Below are 21,282 nucleotides of genomic sequence, written 5' to 3'. Positions count from 1 at the left end.
AATAGAAGTATAGTGTCTAGATCAAGGGAAGTAATAGTGCCACTGTATTCTGCTTTGGTCAGGCCCCACCTAGAATATTGTGTCCAGTTCTGGGCGCCACAATTCAGAAAGGACATTGAGAAACTGGAGCGTGTCCAAAGGAGGGCGACAAAAATGGTGAAGGGTCTGGAAAGCATGCCCTATGAGGAACGACTTAGGGAGCTGGGGATGTTTAGCCTGGAGAAAAGAAGGTTAAGAGGTGATATGATCGCCCTGTTTAAATATTTGAAGGGATGTCATATTGAAGAGGGAGCAAGCTTGTTTTCTGCTGCTCCAGAGAACAGGACCCGGAACAATGGATGCAAGCTACAGGAAAAGAGATTCCACCTGAACATTAGGAGGAACTTCCTGACAGTAAGGGCTGTTCGACAGTGGAATGCACTCCCTCGGAGGGTGATAGAGTCTCCTTCCTTGGAGGTCTTTAAACAGAGGCTGGATGGCCATCTGTCAGGGATTCTTTGATTTGGATTTCCTGCATGGCAGGGGGTTGGACTGGATGGCCCTAGTGGTCTCTTCCAACTCTATGATTCTATGATTCTATGATTCTACTTCCCTCCACCTTTCTAGAGTGATCCCAGGTGGCTGTCTGCACACATGTCCCACTATGCCATCCAGCAGCATGACTGATGGTGTGATTCCCTCTGAGGTTAGAAAGGAGGTGCCCAGCATCAATCACATGGCTGGGCAACAGAGGGAGCAACTTGTGACAGCAGCGATATTGCTGGGTACCACAACGGTAAAGCCACCTGGTGTCACTGTAGAGTGGTCTGGATTGTCTTGAAAAATACAGAGAAAATGGTGAGGGTTTTTACACTGATTTAACCAGAAACTGGTCAGATTCAATGCAGAACTGTCATTCCCTCATGAAGACAGTCCACATTTAAATTAGGGCTTTGGCCCTGTGTCATGTAGATAGGTCAAGGCAAGGGTAGGGAGGAACCACTGTAATTGGTCTGTGTAGACATGCCCTCAATTGCTGGGTTTCAGCAGCAACATGTTTGCATTAAACCGTGCAATAAAGCTGAAGTGGGGGGGGGGGGATGGGACACTCCTCGAGCATGCATATTCTGTTTGTGTCTGCCTACAACAGGCAATGTTAAAGCATCTGCCTTTACAATCCCTTACTGAGAATGCATGTACAGTAAAACTGAGAGAAAGGGGAAAAGCATGTTTGCCTGCCTCACCAGCTACCTCCAGCATGTTAAAAAATCATAGCTCTAGAGGTTTTCCCACCAAAATGGAAATACAATGGGCCTTTGTTAGCCACTGGGGTTTGATTCCAGGACCCTCCATGGATAACAAAATTCATGGATGCTCAATTCCCGTGAAATACAATGGAAAAGGAAAATATGTCTCTTACATAAAATGGAAAATCAAGGTTTGCTATTTGGAATTTATAATTTTTAAAAATATTTTCAAGCTGTGGATGCTTGAATCCATGGATAAAAAAATCTATGGATAAGGAGGGGTGACTGTAATAACGGGAGCAGAGCCTGATGGGGGGAGGAAATGGAAGAAGCATTTCAAGTGCTGTGTAGAAGATTCAAAATGTTTTTGTTTATTTATGTTAAGAGCTCTATGTTTTAAGTGTTTATTATATTGCATTTTATGTCACTCTGTTTTATATGACTCATATATCCTATGTATTTTATGGTAAAATCTGTTACCTTTGACTATGCTGGTCTATGCCCATAATAAACTATTGATTGATTTGTTTATTTATGCAAGGCTTCTATGACCTTGTTGTTTCATTTCAGATGTGCATACTGTTAGTTTTGAATAAAAACTGTAGTGAATCATGTTGCACTGCTCTTCTTTTTTTGTGCTGTAGGAACTTAACCCTATTCATTCTATATTATTTTGGCCTCTGGTACCAAATTTTCTGTTAAAGAAGTAATGTCAAGGAACACATCTATTTCATTACCTGTCCGTCTGATGGCAAATAACTGAGCCTTAGTAAAGACACTGCAACCTTTTGTAATGAAAATATCTCCAAATGATGGTGTCTTATGGGAAGATGTAGTCATCCAGAAAACCCCAGAAAAATCAAATACTGTATAACCGGGGGGGGGGGGCCTGGGGTTCCCCATCCCTGGATTAAATACTGTAACTATTAGAGGCAAGTGATGTTGATAACTAAATTCCAAGTAAAAACTCACTATCATCTTTTCTCATTTATATAATCTCAGGGTGAAGCAAATTAACATTCTTCAAGCAGGCTCAGCGGGCTATTAATCAAATAATTTAGCCCTATCTACAAAAGGTGCTCTGCAAGCAGAAACAACAGAATGCTGACCCCTTCTGATACCAACAGGAAGAAGATAGATTGACTTTAGTGGGAATGAATGAAATTGATGCTCAACTGTTTAACATAAATTATACCATTTCCCACCCAATTTTTTTTCTTATTTAAAACATTCCTGGGTTTTGCTTTGATCACTCACGCCTTTAGACCACAAGCACTCATATATTTTTCAAAAATCTCTACCATCAAAGGGGGAAATAATAAGTGAGGCTACTTAACTGAAATCAAACGAGAGTTTAACCCAGTACAATTCTGAGGACAATTGTACTTAAAAATCATCACACATGTATTAGTTATTCTAGGAGTAGAAATTTAAATAGCAAAGACAGTAAGAAGGTAATCTTCATGTGTGAATCCATGGCCCTATACAGACAGCCAAAATAAAGCTGCTTCGGGTCACTTTGGAGATGTGGTGTTTCAATGATGCATGTGTCCTAAGAGTCTGGAAGCTGCACCAAAGCTGCACTCCAGTCCTTAGGACTGGAGCGTGGCTTTGGTGCAGCTTCTGGTCTCTTAGGATGCATGCATCATTGAAACACCATATCTCCAAAGTGACTTGAAGCAGCTTTATTTTGGCTGTCTGTATCAGGCCCATGTTCAGCCCTGCAACTTTGACAAGACTCGTGGGATCCCATGAAGGCTTATTTATGTTATTCACTATTTAAAATGATAATAATCGCCTTGGGAGATTCAGGAAGTGACTGCAGAAGAAAAGGAAGTGAACTACACCTTTTCCCCTTCAACAATTGAACTCTAGCAAGCTCCTCAGCGTACTTTAATTGTTGCAAACTGAGTTCAAAGTGCAAAAGTGGATTTCACTCACTAAACTCAGTATAGGTGAGAGGAAAGAGATGGAATCTTGCCTTTCCCAGCAGAGTCAGGCAAAAGCAAACTGGTGTAGCCTCTCCTAACTTGTATGTCCGTTCTTATTACATCTTGACTACACTGACATTGCTTGGCCACACATATCTGTTTTCACCTGTGGAATGTTCGAAGCGTGTTTTCCCTACAAAGCAAATCATACTGTCTTGTTTTTCCCCAAAATGCAGAGAGGCAAATCAGAACTTTCAGGGTGATTCTACGCTGTAGAAAGAAAGCCGTTAGATACCACTTTAATTGCTGCCAGTCCTTCCTATGGAGTCCTGGGACTTGTGGTTTTACAAGGCCATTAGCCTTCTCCGACAAAGAGTGTTGGTGCCTCACAAAATTACGAATCCCAAGATTCTGTAGGATAGAGCCATGTCAGTTAAAGTGGTGTTACACTGTGTTATTTCTACAGTGTAGACTCACCCTTCGTCACTTATAATTTTTTTAGAAAAATCAAGCGGAAGAAAAACCCACATATTCACTAAGAGCATGACTTGCAGCGAGTCTCAGAGGGTGTTGGTTGTTGGATCCACTGAAGTTCTTCACCCGCAATGTGGTAGCCACTGTTGGACTGGGAAGGGCACTGGCTTGTGCTGCCAGCAAATGGGGGGCTGCCTGCCTGTCCCACATGTCACCACCATTCCTGAGTGTAAGCGGTGCTACTGCTCACAGAGATCCCATTTGCACATCTTGCCCCTGGGCCCTCAGCTATGCCCTTGCTCACCTTGCATTAAATGCTCACCAGGTTTAAATTCTGCACTCTGGTTTTGTTACAGGGTGCAATGGGTGGGAATGTAATAAAAAAAACCCAATACAATTCTTAGAGCACTGGTATAATTTGCTTCCCTCTGGACTAACTGTGTTCTGCTCTAGCTAGTCATTGATTTGTCCTTCCCATATTTGCTGTCAGAATGAGATTGTTATGCCAGAAAAGTATCTGAAATCAAAATTCAGTTGATTTACAGAAAAGGCAGGAGGCTAGATTTCCTCCTGGAGATTCTATTGTTGCAGCAGCAGCTCCCCCAAGTGGGAACATTACACAACCAACATCAGGAGAGGCGAGAGGAAACATAAAAACTGGAAGGAGACAATAGTGGCAGGACTTTCTTCAAGAGTTCATTACCTTTCCATAGCCTTATGGCTCATTTGAACCTGGTGGGAATCAACTTTGCCCTCTGAAGATTTTGGAACAGCTGTGGGAGAAGGACCATCCATGGTAGGCTTGCCAGATGCAAAAATTGGAGAGAGCTCCAGTGTTATGGTCAAACAGAAAAGAGATTTTCAGCAGATGTTGCTTGTTACCTGCAGTGGTGTCATTAGAGAGGTGAGGAGGGTTTGGACCACACCAGGTGACATCCTAAAAGGGGGGGGGGTGACACCACACCTCCTCAAACATCTTTTTGACTGAAATGGGCTGTGGGATTCACCTGTGTCCCATTAAAATACTGGAGAGATGGGGTAAATGGGTTGAGGCTGAGTGGGAGGAGAAAGGATAGGTCCTAGGTTTTTTTAAAATTAATTTTTAATTAAAAAACATTTAATTTTTAAAGTTTAAAACTTTTATTCTTTAAAAAAAACACCTTTTACCAAATTTTCACTTTAACCACATGAAACTATGCATATGTAAATCTGAGGGTGTGTGTATGACATTGTAATTAAAAGGTATAATTTTAATTTTGCTAGTTGTTTTGTGTCACAATGATTACCCTGACATTCAGAGATATGCAGGTATTATGATTAATGAGTAACAGTAGTACAAAAACCATTATTAAAGATTCTGTATGGTGTGATAAGGGTCAATGGAGGTGGTGACACCATGAGTTACCGCACCCACTGACACCAACCCTAGTGACACCACTGGTTACCTGGGTGCCTGTTGAAATCCCCTCATCTATAGTTCTTAAAGGTGCAGGAACCCCCTCCAATTTTCAGCCTGGACCCCCTAACTCAGGAAGATGCAGACATCTACAACTTGAGACTCATCTGCATTACAGGGTTACAGTGCTTTGATCTCACTTTAATTGCCATGGCTCCATCCTACAGAAGTCTGGATACTTAGGCACGTTACATACCGCTGGATTGCGGCGGTCTCCCGCCGCCGCCGCTTGCAGCATCCGGGAGCCGCAGCAGCCAAACCGCGTGGCTCCCAGATGCTCCGAGGAAGGAGCGCGAAAATCATGCTCCTTCCTGATCCCCAGAAAAGATGTCGTGAGGCGCTAGTCGCGCACTCACAACGTCACTTCGGGGGTGCGACGTGCGGACACACAGCATCTGCTACGTCAAAATGGCGGCAGCCGTGTGGAACGGCCGCCACCATTTGTTACGGACTATGTCCGTAATAGGAATAGGGGCGTCTAGAAGAGACGCCCCTTTTTCAAACTGGGACGTCCTGAGGACATCCGAATTGGTGGTCTGTAACCCGCCTCAGTGAAGTATTCAGAATTCTCTGCCTATGCTAGAGAGGTGTAGTTGTTATGTGCCATTGCATACTCTCATGTTAATCATAATTGATATCTAGTGGGGGACATGACTAGAAGTCAGAATGACCTGGCAGGTGTTTTGGAGCTCTCAGGACCCAAGGAAGTTAAAAGACAAATTTTGTGGGGTCACTAGGCCTAAGACATGTTAGCTAAGAAAGAACAAAAGGACAGGAAGCAAAGGACAGGAGCCATAAGATGACATAAGATCGCCCTATCAGCTTATTTTGCATTTATTATGGGAAAGAAAACAAGGAAGCGTTTGTCCAAAAGAAGACAAATCCCACTTTATCGTTTGAAATTCTCTTCCACTTATCTCTGTGCGTCACCAGATCAAAGAAGATGTTTCAAATTGTTTCAATATATTACACAGCTCAATATGACAACTCTTTTAAGCTATATCCATTCCCAGGACAACATCAAATATGCTTTTGAACTCTTAGTGAGTCCATAAACATATGAATTGGGACTAGATCTTGGGGTATAAATGCATCTCCAATCCAAAATGCCTTTGTTCACTTCATTGAGGGTGTGTTCCCTCACTTAAGGTTGACTATCCAACATTTTTGGCCTTGTTCACTTCTCTCTGAATTGTTCCCTGCAGCTCCAGTTTTCTTTTTCCTAAGTTCACTTTCTGGGTGCTCTCTTTCTCAACCACGACCTAAGAAAACTGCATTTCACTTTTTTTTCTCTGTCTTCTTTTTCCTTTCAGAGAGATCTGCAGCTAGTCTGAGTTCATATGTTTTTTTCCAAGCTAACTTTTTCCTCAGATATCTGCTATTTTCAAGATTCATTTCTTACTGTATGTAGCTTACATAGGGCTGCCATATGTCCTGGGAAACTGGGACATTCCCAGATTTGAAGATCTAAAAAATATCCCAGCCCAGCAGGCACATTTTGCCAATCTCCAGTCTCTAGAAAATTTGGATGTCCTACATTTTGCCCTACATTTTGTCTTGGTTTTGTGGAAGAGAATTATGGCAACCCTATTACAGCTGCTAGCTGAAGGCACTTTCCCCCTTTTTAACATTTTTCTTCTTATGGAGACTTGTCCGTAGCTGCATGGTACCACCAAACGCAGTGCCCAAACACGAATCAAGGAACACAAGAGACACTGCAGACTGGGCCAGCCAGAAAAATCACCAGTAGCAGAACATGCCACAAACCATCCTGGGCATAAAATACTGTTTGAAAACACTGAAATTCTGGACCATGCCAACCACTACCATGTCAGGATGCACAGGGAAGCCATTGAAATCTACAGACACCTGGACAATTTCAATAGGAAAGAGGAAACCCTTAAAGTAAACAAGGTTTGGCTACCAGTCCTGAAAAATAGCAAGATGAAGACTCAACAAATGCAAATGAGAAATCTCCCAGCAGAAAATGAGCACTAATCAAGCAGACACTAATCCTCTTGTGCAGACCCTCCCACCCTGAGGCCTAGCATTAGCAACAGAACAATACACATGCAAATCACTCCTGCCTTTCCAGGTCACAAAATATATACAGGTATGCCCAACTCCTTTCCAGGCAAGCATTTTCTGAAGATGCCAGCCACAGATGCTGGCGAAACGTCAGGAAGAAACTCTTCTAGAACATGGCCACATAGTACGAAAAACCCACAAAAAACTAGGATATGTTTTAGGCCATGAAAGCCTTTGAATGCACATTGCATATATGTCTTTGCTCTGGTGTGTGTGTTTGTACATCTTGGGACTTTTATAAATAAAAAACTCCTCTTAGTTATATTAAATTGGAGTGTTGCCATGGAAGCATAGAGAATGGATATAATTTTTGGTAATATAATGGATATAATTTAGTATTTTTTAAGCGGCTCTCTAAACACCATGCCCACACTACTCTGCAAATTGGCAAGATTCAGGAGTGAGAGCTTCCTTGGTCTGTTTTTCTGTGTATGCTTACTTAAACACAGTTTGATGCTTCATGCTCAATTATCCATGAGAGAAAATCATGGATCATATTGGAAGATTTTTTTCTCTTGGCTGCGCTCATCTATAATGATATTTGCTTGCTTTGCACAGTGGACTCAAATAACCCTGAATGTTTTAGAGTCATAAAGAAGTTCAGCCCAAATCTTAAGTTAAGAAAACAGCTGCATCTAAAACTCAACTACCTGAGATAGTTAAGTACAATATAAACTGGCATGGTGCAGTGGTTCTTTGAGTGTTGGACTACGACTCTGGAGACCAGGGTTCAAAACTTCACTTGGCCATGGAAACCCACTGGGTGGCCTCGGACATGTCATACTATCTCAGCCTCAGAGGAAGACAAAGGCAAACCTCCTCAGAACAAATCTTGCCAAGAAAACCCATTAGGGTCGCTATAAGTCAGAAATGACTTGAAGGCACACAACAACAACAAAAACTGTGTCTGGTATCCTTCATGAGTTGGAAAGAGTACCCAGGGAGGGGAGAGGAGGGGGATATTAGAACTATGTTTCAGCTACCTAGTTGTTGGTCTCCAGAGTTGTAGTCCAATGTTTGAACCACTATACCACGCTGGCTCTACCTAGTACCTAAAATTAACGTTCACCAGGGCCAAAAATAACATGTGTAGCACTTGAATAACCCAAGATATACCTCCCTACACATATCCACCTTGATAACCAAGGTATATAAGCCTAAATACTCTGAAGGCATCAGATCCTTTGTTTTTGGAAGCTAAGCAGTGTCAGGCTTGGTTGGTACTTGGATGGGGGACACCCAGGAATACTGGGTTCTGTAGCCTATATTTCAGAGAAAGGCTATAGCAAACCACTTCTGAATAACTCCTTGCCTTAAAAAACCCTATGAAATCCATGGGGTGACGATGCAAGTATCTCCACTGTTGGTCAATAGTTAGATCTTCAAGAAGGTTCTACATGAAGATAGTCAGCAACCTTATACAGATTTAATAATTCTTGCAAAGGGGTATTCAGAGGCAGGATGAGATATTACATCTGTTTGTTTCTTAGTGACAACAGACCCAAACAGATAAACTCTTTATTGTGTACCTTCAAGTTGACTCTTACTTATGGTGACCCTATATTAGGGCTTTTTCAACAAGAATTTATTCAGAGTGAGTTTGCCATTGCCTTCCTTTAAGGCTGAGATGGCTGAGTAGGGATTCCAGCCCTGTTCTCCCAGAGTTCTAGTCCAACACTCAGACCACTGCACCATGCTGAATGGTAAGTCATGTGGAAGTCTTTAGGCTGAGACCAGCAATTTGATTTAAGACAGAAATGTCTACTCATATGTCTAATCTGTTTTGCTTGTATGTACTAGTAAAGCTGTGAACTTGCACTTTGAACTGATGTTAATTTGAATCACATTCCTGTTTTCAGGTGAGTGAAAAGCATAATTTAAGAGGTTGAAAAGGCAGGTGATACATGGATGCAGTAGTTTCCTAAACCTGAAGGAAACTAGCAACTGTTAGAGCAAGGGTAGGCAACCTTTTTGAGCCGGGGGCTGGGTTGCTGTCCCTCAGGCAACTGGGGGGCCGAAGGGGGGGAGCTTCTTCCGGGGTGGGGCCGCTGCCAGGGGTGGAGCTTCACCCTCCGGGGGCGGGACTGTGTGCCGGTGGTGGATTCCACCCTTGGGGGCGGGGTGCATGCCGGGGCCGGAGCTCCACCCTCTGGGGGCGGGGCTTTCTCTGCTCCCTTCCCAACCTCGTGCTGTCTGAGAGACAGCTAGAAGGGGGGGGTGGGGATTGGGAGGGGGGTGACAGGCGCCGCCTGCTCCTCCTGCCCTTCCGTGGCCCCCAGCTGCCTCCAGAGAACCAGTAAGGGCCCGAGAGGGGCAGGAGCAACAGGCGCGCGGCCCCTGCTCCTGTCCTCGTGGCTTTGCCAGGCCTGGAGGTGTCCTCCGAAGGACACCTCAGGGCTGCCAAAGCCCCGCGGGGAGGAGGAGGCGTGTGCCTGCCCTCTCCTCCTTGGCCCCTTCCTTCGGCCGAAACCACTCTCATTGTTAAAGCAGACCTTTTCGCATTGAAAGCACTGAAAATACACAGAAATGCACTTTGGAAAGTCACACTGTCTCACCTTCAGAAAGAGTGCATATCTCTAAAACTGACATGTCATCATCATCACTACCACTCTCATTGTAAAAGCAGACCTTTTAGCATTGAAAGCACTGAAAATACACAAAAAAGCACTTTGGAAAGTCACACTGTCTCACCTGCAGAAAGACTGCATGTCTTCAACTTCCTCCTCCTCTTCCTGCTCCTTCCTTCCTTCCTTCCTCCTGCTTCCTCCTCTTCTTCATCCTTCCCTCCCTCCTCCTCCTGCTCCTTCCTTCCTTCCTCCTTCTTCCTCCTCTTCTTCATCCTTCCTCCTCCTTCCCTCCCTCCTGCTCCTTCCTTCCTCCTTCTTCCCCAGGGCTTCCCCTGCCCCCCTGGGAGGCCGAAGGACGTCCCAGGGGGCGGGGGAATGGAGCGCTTCGGCGGCCCCAGGGCTTCCCCCGCCCCCCTGGGAGGCCGAAGGACATCCCAGGGGGCGGGGGGAAGGAGTGCTCCGGCGGCCCAAATCAGCGGCAGGGGTGGTCTGGGGCCGTTCCTATGGTGCCCGCGGGCCGGATCCGGCCCACGGGCCGTAGGTTGCCAATGCCTGTGTTAGGGAGTAATAGTTATGCCTACCTGGTGACAAATGTCTCTGCTCTGTGAGACATGTACAACTGCTCAGTTTCAATATCCCTCCCTTTGCTCTGAAGTTTCATTCCAATATAATGCTACACAATGGTGAAAAAGGTGGAAGTTTTTTATAATCTTGGCCAATACCTGTAACTCTCAGCATCTCAGAAACTTGTTCTCCTTACATGAACTTGTTCTTTTGACCACTGCGGTGCTTTTCTGAGGTCAATAGGACATGATGAAGACAACTGTGTATGTTTTTAAAAATACATTGTGTAATATGTGAAGCAGCCTAGGGGGAAAAATCTCCATCACCATTGTCCATGGCTATACACTATGAACCCGAAATGCTCATGCACCCTTCACTGACTTGATGCCTTTTAGATATGTTGCACTGCAATTCAGAATGCAGCCATGTAGGCTTGAAAGACTAAGGATTACAAGCAAAAATATCTATGATTTTATGATAGTTTGGGAGTAAGGTTGAGAACTGTGTAGCCTTCCAGATGTTGGTGGACTACAGCTCCCAACATTTCTCAGCATTTGCTATTCTGCTAAATGCAATTCAACACTTGGAAAGCCACACAGTTCCCACTGCTGTGACCTACCTAATTGTGTGGGGGCAATGGGATGGTCTAGTTGTGCTGAAGCTCAGGGTTAGTTCTTCCATTAGGCAGAGTGAGGCAGCCACCTCTGGCAGCAGCCATCAGTGGGAGGCAGAATGGAACAGATGTTGGCTAGAGGAGCTCTGTATGTCATAAGGGCTGCACTGAGCCTCCCAAAAGTTAGCCTGCTGAGCCCACTTGTAGTAGAAACATTTTGCCTCTTCCGCAGCACTGAAATACGATTCAACTGCTAATCTCTTCAGTTTCTATACAGTATATGGAACTGGCGGTGGAGATTTGTTTGCTGTTGTTGTATGCCTCCAAGTCATTTCTGACTTATGGCAGCCTATCATGGAGTTTTCTTGGCAAGATTTGTTCAGAGGAGGTTTGCCATTGCCTTCCCCTGAGAGCATGTGACTTGCCCAAAGTCACCCTGTGCATTTATTGGCTGAGCGGGAAATCAAACCCTCATCTCCAGGTGCACAGTCCGTCCAATGATCGAACAACTGTGCCACATGGACTCTTGGGGATTTGTACTTGTTTTTTATTTCCATGTGATGCTCTTTTAAATGATTTCAAATTATTTTTAATTTGCTTGTTTCAGTGTAATGCACTTAACTGCATTTTAAAGTACATGGCACTTCCACCATATTTGGAGTCCTCTTCACCATCAAGGAGTCAAATCAAAGTCTTGCCATTCCCCCCCAAAAAAATACCCTTTCCCCTTAAAATGATTAAAGATAACCTCTTGGAGCCCAAGAACATGGTGAGAATGCCTCCGTGTCCCCTAGAGAGTATTTGGGAACTATTAGGTGCAGTGGGGCTGCAGTCCTCTAAGATCTCATAAGGGCTAATGACCCTTGCCTAGCCATCCACATTTGCCCACCTTGCCGTGAAGGTATACCTCAGTTAAATGATACAGCAAGGTCAGATAAGCCTTGCATAACCAGACAAAAACATATTAACCCTTCTAAATACCACTTGAAAGGTTCATCCAATTTCTCCCCTTACCAGCCTCTACTTTTGTTATGATTACCATTTTGGTGGCAACTTCTAGATCTATGCTTTTTTAACATGGTAGGGAGAGCTGATGAGGCAGGTAAATATAACCTTTTCTTTCACCAACTTCCATTCCTCCATTTTGCTTATGACTCCAATTTTGCTGGCCAAACTTATAGATCAGTGATTACCAAACTCCAGATTTTTGGACTTCACATCCCAGAAACCTGTATCATCTTGGCCAATAGTCTAGGATTCTTGGAGCTGAAGTCTAAAACACCTGGAAGGCCAGAGTTTGGGAATCCCTGTTATAGATCTATGCTTCTTTAATATTCCTATGCAGGAGGCAGGCTTTTTAAAATCATACAAGCCTGGTTTTATTAGGGGGAGTGCGTTTGTTTTAGATTTTTAGATTATGTGTTTAATTTTTGTATGTCTTAAATTTTAACTTTGTAGTGTTTTAATAAGGTTATTTTAATTGTTTTTAAATTTTTGTTTTAACGTGCTTTTATATTGTGAGCCACCTTGGGTCCCTTTTTTTGGGAGAAAGGCGGCATAAAAATAAATAAATAAATGTTGGGGGGTAGCTGGTCAGTAAGTTCCCTTTCCTTTTCTCTCTTTTGCTGTTCATGTATACTCAGTAAGGGATTCTGAAAGCTGCTGGTGTTTCCCTTGCCTGTTGTAGGCTGACACATACTGCTATAGTAGGATCAACTAGATCATTGGTGTCACCCAGTGTGGTAACTCATGATGTCACCCCTTTTTGTCCTTTTCCCATACAGAGTAAAGTTTTTTGTATAATGGGATCCCCATGGGGGATCCGTTCCAGACCACCCCCCATGTGTATAACAAAATGCGCAGATGCTCAAGTTCCACTGTCCCCAATGGCAGTGTATGTACGCGTCATCACTGGAGACAGCAGGAACTATCTCTGCTGTGCATGCACGGCCACCTGCATGCACAGCCATTGGGGACAACACAGATGCTCAAATCCATAGTCTGTGGATACTGTGGTCCCACTGCACTAAGATTATTCATAAGTAATAATTCCTGTATATCACTGAATATAATGGTCATAGTTGTGCCATAAGCCCGGGACAGACCGCCCCAAAAGGGTGGCCTGCTGCCGGCCTATTTTCCTCTGCAGGGATGGCGCAGCCCCCAAATGGCATGCTGTCACTGCAGAGGAAAAAGAACTTGGTATTTCCGGGTTCTTTTTTGGGTGCTGCAATGATGTCGCAAGTGCACCACTGGTGCATTCGTGATGTAAGCAATGTGCGGTGCTGTGGGGACGGCTCGCGGCGCTTACATCACAGTGGCGGCACCTGTATGGTCAAGATGCCATCATTGTTATGCCACCCACATGTACTAAAGTTAGGGAGTGTGCGGTTGGTGCGTGCTCCCTAACCCCTAGAATTGGCGCCGATACGCCGCTTTATGGCGGTCTGTACTGTACCATAAACAATTAGCACAATTAAAATGATTTTTTTAATTTACAATATCATATGCACAGCCTAAATGTACTTCCATCTACATGGTGTCATGTGGTTAAAGTGAAAATTTAATAAAATGTGATGTTTTTTAAAGAAAAATTTAAAGGATTTTAAAAAGTTTTTTTAAAATTAAAATTTTGCAATTGTGATTTAAAAGAAGCCTGAGGCCTCTCCTTTCTCCTCCCACTCATGCCATCTCTGCAGCATTATAAAGAAAAACCGGCAAATGCCACAGCAAATGCAGATGTTGGAGAAGCAGTAGTGTCACCCCTCTTAGGCTGTCATCTGACGCGGATGGTCTACACCCACTGCACCCACCAGTGACACCATTGAACTAGATTACAATCCCATACTTTTCCAGCTCAAGCTTCTTTGAACTGTTTACTACAGACAGACTGCTGCAACTTGACACTGAAAGTCTGTGGTTCTGAACCTCTCATTCACCATCTTATCAATACTGCTAAAAAAAAACCTAACAACTTCCAGCTAGACAAAAGGAGGAAAGTAAGGATGTAAAATTACTATGCAAAAGGGAATGTCTTTGTAGACAGATTTGGGTGTATCTTTACTGTACAAATAATGCAGTTTGACACCACTTTAAGTGCTGTAGCTCCATCCTATGGAATCCTGGGATCTGTGAACATACTCAGGGGTTGCCATGTTGGCAATTAGCTTACACTTTGTAAACCGCTTAGTATATTGGTAAGCGATATAGAAATGTACTTCCTATTGCTATATAGCAAAGTACAATAACATCCCAAATCCACAAAACAGCAATACCTTTATTCAACCAGCCAAAATACTTGATGCCAGGTTTTGAAGCTCCACTTGCTTTTTCATCAGCCAATCTGTTCAAAAAAATCATACAGGAGAAAAAAATATAAAATTATAAAAGGATGATGTTAGTCACAGGCCTGCATTTTCTAAAGGTGTTGTCTTGCTCATAGGTCTAGAAGCATATTGTAAGCCAACAAGGCACTTTAATGAAGGTAAACTCATCAGAAAAATACAGTTGAGTACATATTAAAGTAGATAATAAAGTAAAGTATTTAATAAAGAGGCCCCAGCCTGCTAAAGATGCCCTCCCCATACCATCTTAACTAAGGACAGAAACAACAAAATGCAGGCATCTTACTAGCATCTCTATTTCTATTCCTGTTCGATATATAGTGGAGTGGAGCTTCGAAAGCTTGCAACAAGTATATTCTGCATTTTGGTTGCCCAACAAAGGTATCACTGTTCGGTGGATTTTTGTTTGAATAATAAATGACAGTATGCCAAGAAAATCCTTCAAAGTCTCCATATATTGGAAACATGTCATGAAAGCACACAAGAACAACGAGATGAAATTGTATGTCTATGAGGGTTTTTGGCTTTTGTCATTTTCCTTGAAGCTCCTACATTTTAGGTCCCTCTGCAGTAAGGACACCTGGATCCAAAACACACTGCAAAAAGAATCCAGTTTGAGACGGCTTTATTCTAGATCTACTAAATTCACACACACACACACACACACACACACACATATATATGAGTTTCAAAGAGAAACGACAATGCAGAAAGAACCGCAACCCGGAAACATCACCCAAAGAGACTTTCCACTGTGCTTTCTGCAACTGGACCTGTTTGTCCCGGATTGGCCTTTTTAGTCATCAACACGCTTGTACAAAGCGCGGATGAGTCCTTCCTGAATCTTCGTTCGTGAAACAAAGCCAGATATAGATAGATAGATAGATAGATAGATAGATAGATAGATAGATGGATAGTACATAGAAAGATCTTGTAGCACCTTTGAGACTAACTGAAAGAAAGAAATTGGCAGCATGAGAGCTTTGCTAGACTTCAGTCTACTTCCTCCAAATGCATCTGAGGAAGTTGATGGAAGTCTAGGAAAGGCGACCAATTTCTTTCTTTCATTTAGTCTGAAAGGTACAAATAGATCGTTTTACATACTGATTCTACAGACTAACACGGCTATATCTTTGAATAATAATAATAATAATAATAATATGCATCTGAGGAAGTAGACTGAAGTCTAGGGAAACTCATCCTTCTTTCTTTCAGTGAGTCTCAAAGGTGCCACAAGATCTCTCCACATATTGATTCTATAAACTGCCTAGAGTGGCTTCTTTTTAGCGGTGCTGCAAACAGGAAAGGGTGCCGGCATGATGCCACTTCCTGCCAGCGATGTCTGGACGCTGTGCGGCTCTTGCGTCATCATGGCAGCCCCTGTGTGGACAGGAGGCCACCATGATTGTGCTGCCGTTCCGTATTAGGGTTTGGGAGTGTGTGGTTGCTGCACGCTCCCGAACCCTAATTTTGGCCCAAGAACGGCATTTTCCACCTGTCTGTACCAGGCCTAAGACTTGTAGTTTAATGTTTGCATGAGTGTTCATTGAGATATGACATATTAATGAAATTGATAAAGGATTATTAAGACTGATAAATACATTTAGTTTGTGCACATGATATTGTGATCTGAAGGTGTGTGTGTGTATATAATTAAAACTAATTAACTAATTGTGTGTGTGTGTGTATATCTGGGAATGAGGATTTAGGAGTAACATTGGTGCAAAGAAAGCATGGCAAAGGATTCTGTTATGGTGTGAAATGGGAGGCAGAGGGGGAGGTCCCTGTGTGTGTTTGTGTGTGTGACACCCAGCCTAGGGAGGCCACTGAGCAGTCTGAAACTGGGTTATTTCTGCAGTGTGGCCTTTGGCCCCTGGTGTCCCTGTGAGTTATGGCCTCCTGCTGCCCTTCCCAAGGCGGCGCCGTGGCGTGAGCCTCCTGCAGGGGGCGCTGTCCCGCTCACTCCTCCCGCTCCAGGCGCCGCGCAGCCGCGCAGAGGAGGAAGGGAAGGGGCGGAGAAGGAGGAGAGGCGGCGGCTTCGCCTTCTGTTCGGAAGACTAGGCGCCGGGGGACAATGCAGGTACAGGGCCCCTCTGGGCAGGGCTTCCCGCGCTCTCCCTGGAGCCTCACTCACCCTTCCTTCCTTGCTTCCTTCCTTCTTTCTTTCCCAGGCGGGGTCCAAGCAGGCGGTGCTGGCGGCGGCCCAGGAGCTGCTCAAGTTCGTGAACCGGAGCCCCTCCCCATATCATGGTAAGAGAAGGCGAGCCGGGCGCGTCCTCCTTTTCCCGGACGCGTCCTCTTTTTCCCTGGGCACGCCCCCTTTCTTCCTTTTCCCAGCCCGAGCCCTCTCCTCTCCAGCAGGAATTCCCAACCCGTCCTCCATTTGGAGCAGGGCTCAAAAGGCATGGGGCTTCATGTTCCTAGGTGTGTGTTTTCCAGCCTCTGTTTGGGAGTGTCCTCCATTATGGAAGAGGGTGTCCGGGCACGTCCTCCATCCCAGCCCTCTCCTCTCCAGGAGAAGTTCCCAAAACGTCCTCCATTCTGAGCTAAGGGCTAAGAAGCATGGATTGACATTTCTATATGTGTGTGTTTGGGGTTTAGTATTATTATTATTATTATTATTATTATTAACCTTTATTTATGAAGCGCTGTAAATTTACACAGCGCTGTACATGCAATCTTTTTAGTTAGACGGTTTTGGAATGCCCTCCATTGTATAGGAGATTGTGTGGGTGGTTGTATAGTCAGGATGAACAGAGGTCCTCCTTTTCCAGGACATGCCCTCCATTCTGGCCTTTTGTCCAGGAAGAGTTCCAAAACGTCCTCCATTTGGAGCATGGCTAAGAAGCATGGCTTTACATTTCTATTTGTGTTCTGAGCTTCTGTTTTGGAATGTCCTCCATTATGTAGGACGTTATGTAGGTGGCTGTGTAGTCAGCAGCAGGGTGACCAGACACGTCCTCCTTTTCCCAGGGCTTGTCCTGCATTTCAGCCTTCCATTTACGGTGGCATATGCACAGAGAAAGGAGTGTCCCATCCGGCCATTAACTAGGGGCCTCTCCATGCTACTCTGATCCCACTTTTAACAGCCATGGCAACTTCCTGTCGAATTTGGGATTTGTAGTTTAGGGTCGGGTACTTAGAATTCACAGGTATCTTATCAAACTATATGCTGTCATTATAGCATCAGACCATACCTTGAGGCCTTTCAAAGCCATTGTTCCCAAACTTTACTCTTCCGTATATTTTGGACTACAGCTCCCAGAATTCCTGACTGTTGGAAGACCAAAGTTGGTTTGGACTTCTGGGACTTGAAGTCCAAAAACATGAAGGAACAAAGTTTGGGAACCATTGTCTTAAAGCATTATTCCTTCAGATTATCTAATTACAGTCTAAGAATGACAGTGGCAGTACGAAAAGTAGAGATTCTTTACTTTTGAATTCATTTCATTCATGTTCCATCGTGGCCTCAGTATGGAGTATTGGCTCATAAACTTAGAAGGTAATACAGCTTTATCAGGCCAACGAACACAGAAATGTGTGTGTGTGCTTTTGTGACATCCAGGTCCTTTCGTCACAGAAGATGTTGTGAAGGACTATACCAGCATATCCTTTTATATATATATTAAATGCGCTTGTAAAAAACTTCCCTTCATCTTTATCTTCTGTATTGATGGTCTTCACATATGCACACAGATAATAGTGTGTAAAAAGCTCAGTGATGCTTCTTACACTTGTGTTGTGTCCTTACTTGTAAATAAACCCCATTGATGGGGCTTCCGTCCTCAGCTTTTCCACCACAACCGATACTATTCGTTTCACTTTCTTGCTCCTTGTAAATTCAAACAGAAACTGCCTTCCAAACAATTACTGTATTTCCCCTTCCACTGCCCCACTCCCCCCTCTTCCAAGTGTGTTTGTTTTTAGTATGCCAACTCCTCACTTGATCTACAAGATGAACAGTTTGGTCAATCTCTCCTAAGTTTAAATGATTGGTACTGGATGACTGCAGAAGAGTTTTCTTTCACCTCCTTTTTGTTGTTGTTTTTAAATGAGCTTTCGTAATTTTCTGCAGAACTTGAAACCAAGGTGAGCATAAGCTGTGCTGTCTGAATCTTTGATCTCATCAGATATATCCTTGCAAAGGCTTGCACAGGTTTTTCTTGATTTAGGAGGTTTTTGAATACATTTAAAGCCAGAGGTTGGCACATCCTGTTCTACATGTGTCCACGTTTGCCCAAATGTTTTGGCACCTTTTCACTTCCTGACAGTAAGGGCTGTTCGACAATGGAATGCACTCCCTCGGAGGGTGATAGAGTCTCCTTCCTTGGAGGTCTTTAAACAGAGGCTGGATGGCCATCTGTCAGGGATGCTTTGATTTGGATTTCCTGCATGGCAGGGGGTTGGACTGGATGGCCCTAGTGGTCTCTTCCAACTCTACGATTCTATGATTCTATGATTCTATGAATACATTTAAAGCCAGAGGTTGGCACATCCTGTTCTACATGTGTCCACGTTTGCCCAAATGTTTTGGCACCTTTTCACTAGGTGGTTATCATAATTTTACAGTAGTGCATGACAGAATCCCGTCTCATGATGGCATGTACTGGCAAATATAAACTTCTTTCAGTTATGTGAAGTCCCATGTTCCTTCTTTTACCAATTCCCTTTCATGACTATTCTTCCCCATAATCTTCCCCTTTTAAAAAAAAATTTTCCAGAAGATCTCAGAGAGAATTTGAAAGCTTGTAGTACTCACCTGAAGAGATAGATAGATAGATAGATAGATAGATAGATAGATAGATAGATAGATAGATAGATAGATAGATATTGCTTTGCTCTGCTCACAGGTAGTGTCATTTCTGCCTTAGAAGGATTGCTAGCAGAATGTTTTTGTATATTTGTTTGTTTTTTGCTTTACATTTTATATTTTTATACCTGCACTGGAAGGGTATACCTGCCATTCCTGAGACAAAAAAGAGTACAGTACGCTCAATAGCCAGAGCAAGATGTATATTATATATTTTTTGTTTGTTTTTTATTTATATACCGCTATTCCAAAGATCATAGCGGTGAACAGCAAGTAAGCTAATTAGCAAGTAAGCTAATTTGCCCCCAGTAGTCTGGGTACTCATTTTAGCAACCTCGGAAGGATGCAAGCCTGAGTCGAGCTTATTATATAGTACAACAGATGGTGAAGTTTTGGTCTTCCACATCTCCTATAATTCCTTACCATTGGTCACGCTGGTTTTTAAAGTCTGGGAGTTGACATCCAAAACATCTTTATCCCTTACACCAAATACTCTTTTTGTTTTAGATAATTCGTGGAATGAGATCTAAACTTGGTTGTTTGTTAGGGTTTCACACTTAATCCTGGATCAGGCACTGAGTTTTCTTAAGGTAGACTTGTAGCGAAAGAGCTTTGATTGATTGTTTAGGGTAAATACTTGGGCTTTGTGCTGAAGAAAACTTAAATTTAGGGGTCTAAGACTACATCTACACTGTAGAATTAATGCAGTTTGACCCTGCTTTAACTACCATGGCCAGTGCTATGGAATTCTGGGATTTGTAGTTTTATGAGATATTTAGCCTTCTCTGTCAGGCTAAATGTGGCACTCTGTCTGGTGCTGCAACAAACAACAAACTCCATGGAGATACGACAGTTAAAGTGGTGTCAAACTGCATTAATTTTGCATTGTAGTGGCAGCCCTGATTGCAACTTCGTTTTGCATGCTTTTGTTCCCCGAGCCAATGGTGCAGTCCCTTTGTTTCTGTCTGGCCTTTTCCCTGCTCAGGTGACTGACTATCTTAATTTCTTTAATCATGTTTCTTTTGTCTGGACATTGGACTCAAAAGTGCTGTGAGCAAAAGGTGAAGCTCCAACACAGGCATCAGTGTTACATAACACAGCATACAAATGGCAGAGGATGTGGCAAATCCTAAATGATTCAGTTATGATCTGGCAGTAAAGCTGGGCCCCTACATATGTTGGGGCACAAAAGTCTTAGAGCCACATTTGGCCTTGGGTTAGGATGAAAGGCAAAATGTTGGCAAAATATTGTAACTAAAAGGTCTTACTCCCAGTAACTAACCCTTGGAAAGGCATGCCAGCCTTTCAAAATGGAGGAAAGCCCATACAAAAGCTGGAAAAGCACCGAGTGTCAGAGTGGCATGAGGGAGGAGATGTGGCCCTATGGGGAACCTGGGTGAGACAGGTTGGAAGGCAGAGAGGCTGGATTTCTCACTCCTACACCTGAAATTTCTCACTGCTGTCCTAGTAGAACCACATTAGGGTGATGACAATGTGGTGCTTCTGAGTAAGGTCCAGGAATTCCTATATCTTAGTGCAAAGCCAGTCATGCTGCCTCAACACATTTTGGGAGGCATTGAGCAAGGTATTTGAAGTTAGTGTTGGATCCTATGGCCTATCCTGTGTCCCTTTAAAGTAGCCTGCATCCTCATGGGCAATTGAGGTTGCTCTCTCTTTACCAGTGATAAAGAATGATTCAACAACCAATATAGTTGACTTTTGCTAATGAAGTGGGAAGGGACACCATCCTCAAGACACAAAATGTCTTGGGCTGGCTTTGTCCCTGTAAGGGCAAGTAGAGTTGCATTATATTGATGTGGGAGAGTACCACTCAGTCCTGTGTGCCCAATAGGATTTTTATAGTAAGGTTCCCTTTTCTGTTTGTTCAGCCAAATGAATCTTTGGAGCCTATGTTATTACCATTGCGGTTTGTATGTACCCATATTCCCTTTTGTGTTCTGTCCCCCCTCCTGCAGTGGTTGCTGAATGTCGGAGCCGTCTACTTCAGGCTGGTTTTCAGGAGCTAAAGGAAACTGAGCACTGGGATATCCAGCCAAACCGAAAGGTAGGGAAAGAGAGGGGGGATGTGCCATATGGTGGAATGATTTTTCTCCATGTTGCTGATCACCGGTTGCTCTCCTTCTCTTTTTGGAGTGGGAGGTTGATGTGGTTGAGGCCCTTGACAGACATATCACCTTATGGATTGTGT

At 43.6% G+C, this 21,282-nt stretch overlaps 1 protein-coding gene across 1 annotated transcript in view; it reads left to right on the top strand.

Moving 5' to 3' along the window:
• Positions 1-16,244: 16,244 nt before the first annotated feature.
• The window catches only part of LOC121916651 (aspartyl aminopeptidase), a 30,286-nt gene continuing 25,248 nt past the window's right edge, over positions 16,245-21,282 (top strand). Inside the window, exons 1-3 of the mRNA XM_042441964.1 lie at positions 16,245-16,343; positions 16,435-16,513; positions 21,050-21,138. Coding sequence (XP_042297898.1) covers positions 16,338-16,343; positions 16,435-16,513; positions 21,050-21,138 — 174 coding nt within the window. The 5' untranslated portion in view covers positions 16,245-16,337. The remainder of the gene's footprint in view (positions 16,344-16,434; positions 16,514-21,049; positions 21,139-21,282) is intronic.

This window comes from Sceloporus undulatus, chromosome 1 (genome assembly GCF_019175285.1).
Source record: "Sceloporus undulatus isolate JIND9_A2432 ecotype Alabama chromosome 1, SceUnd_v1.1, whole genome shotgun sequence".
In the NCBI taxonomy this organism is placed as follows: domain Eukaryota; kingdom Metazoa; phylum Chordata; class Lepidosauria; order Squamata; family Phrynosomatidae; genus Sceloporus; species Sceloporus undulatus.
This window is presented reverse-complemented; position numbering and strand designations above follow the sequence as displayed.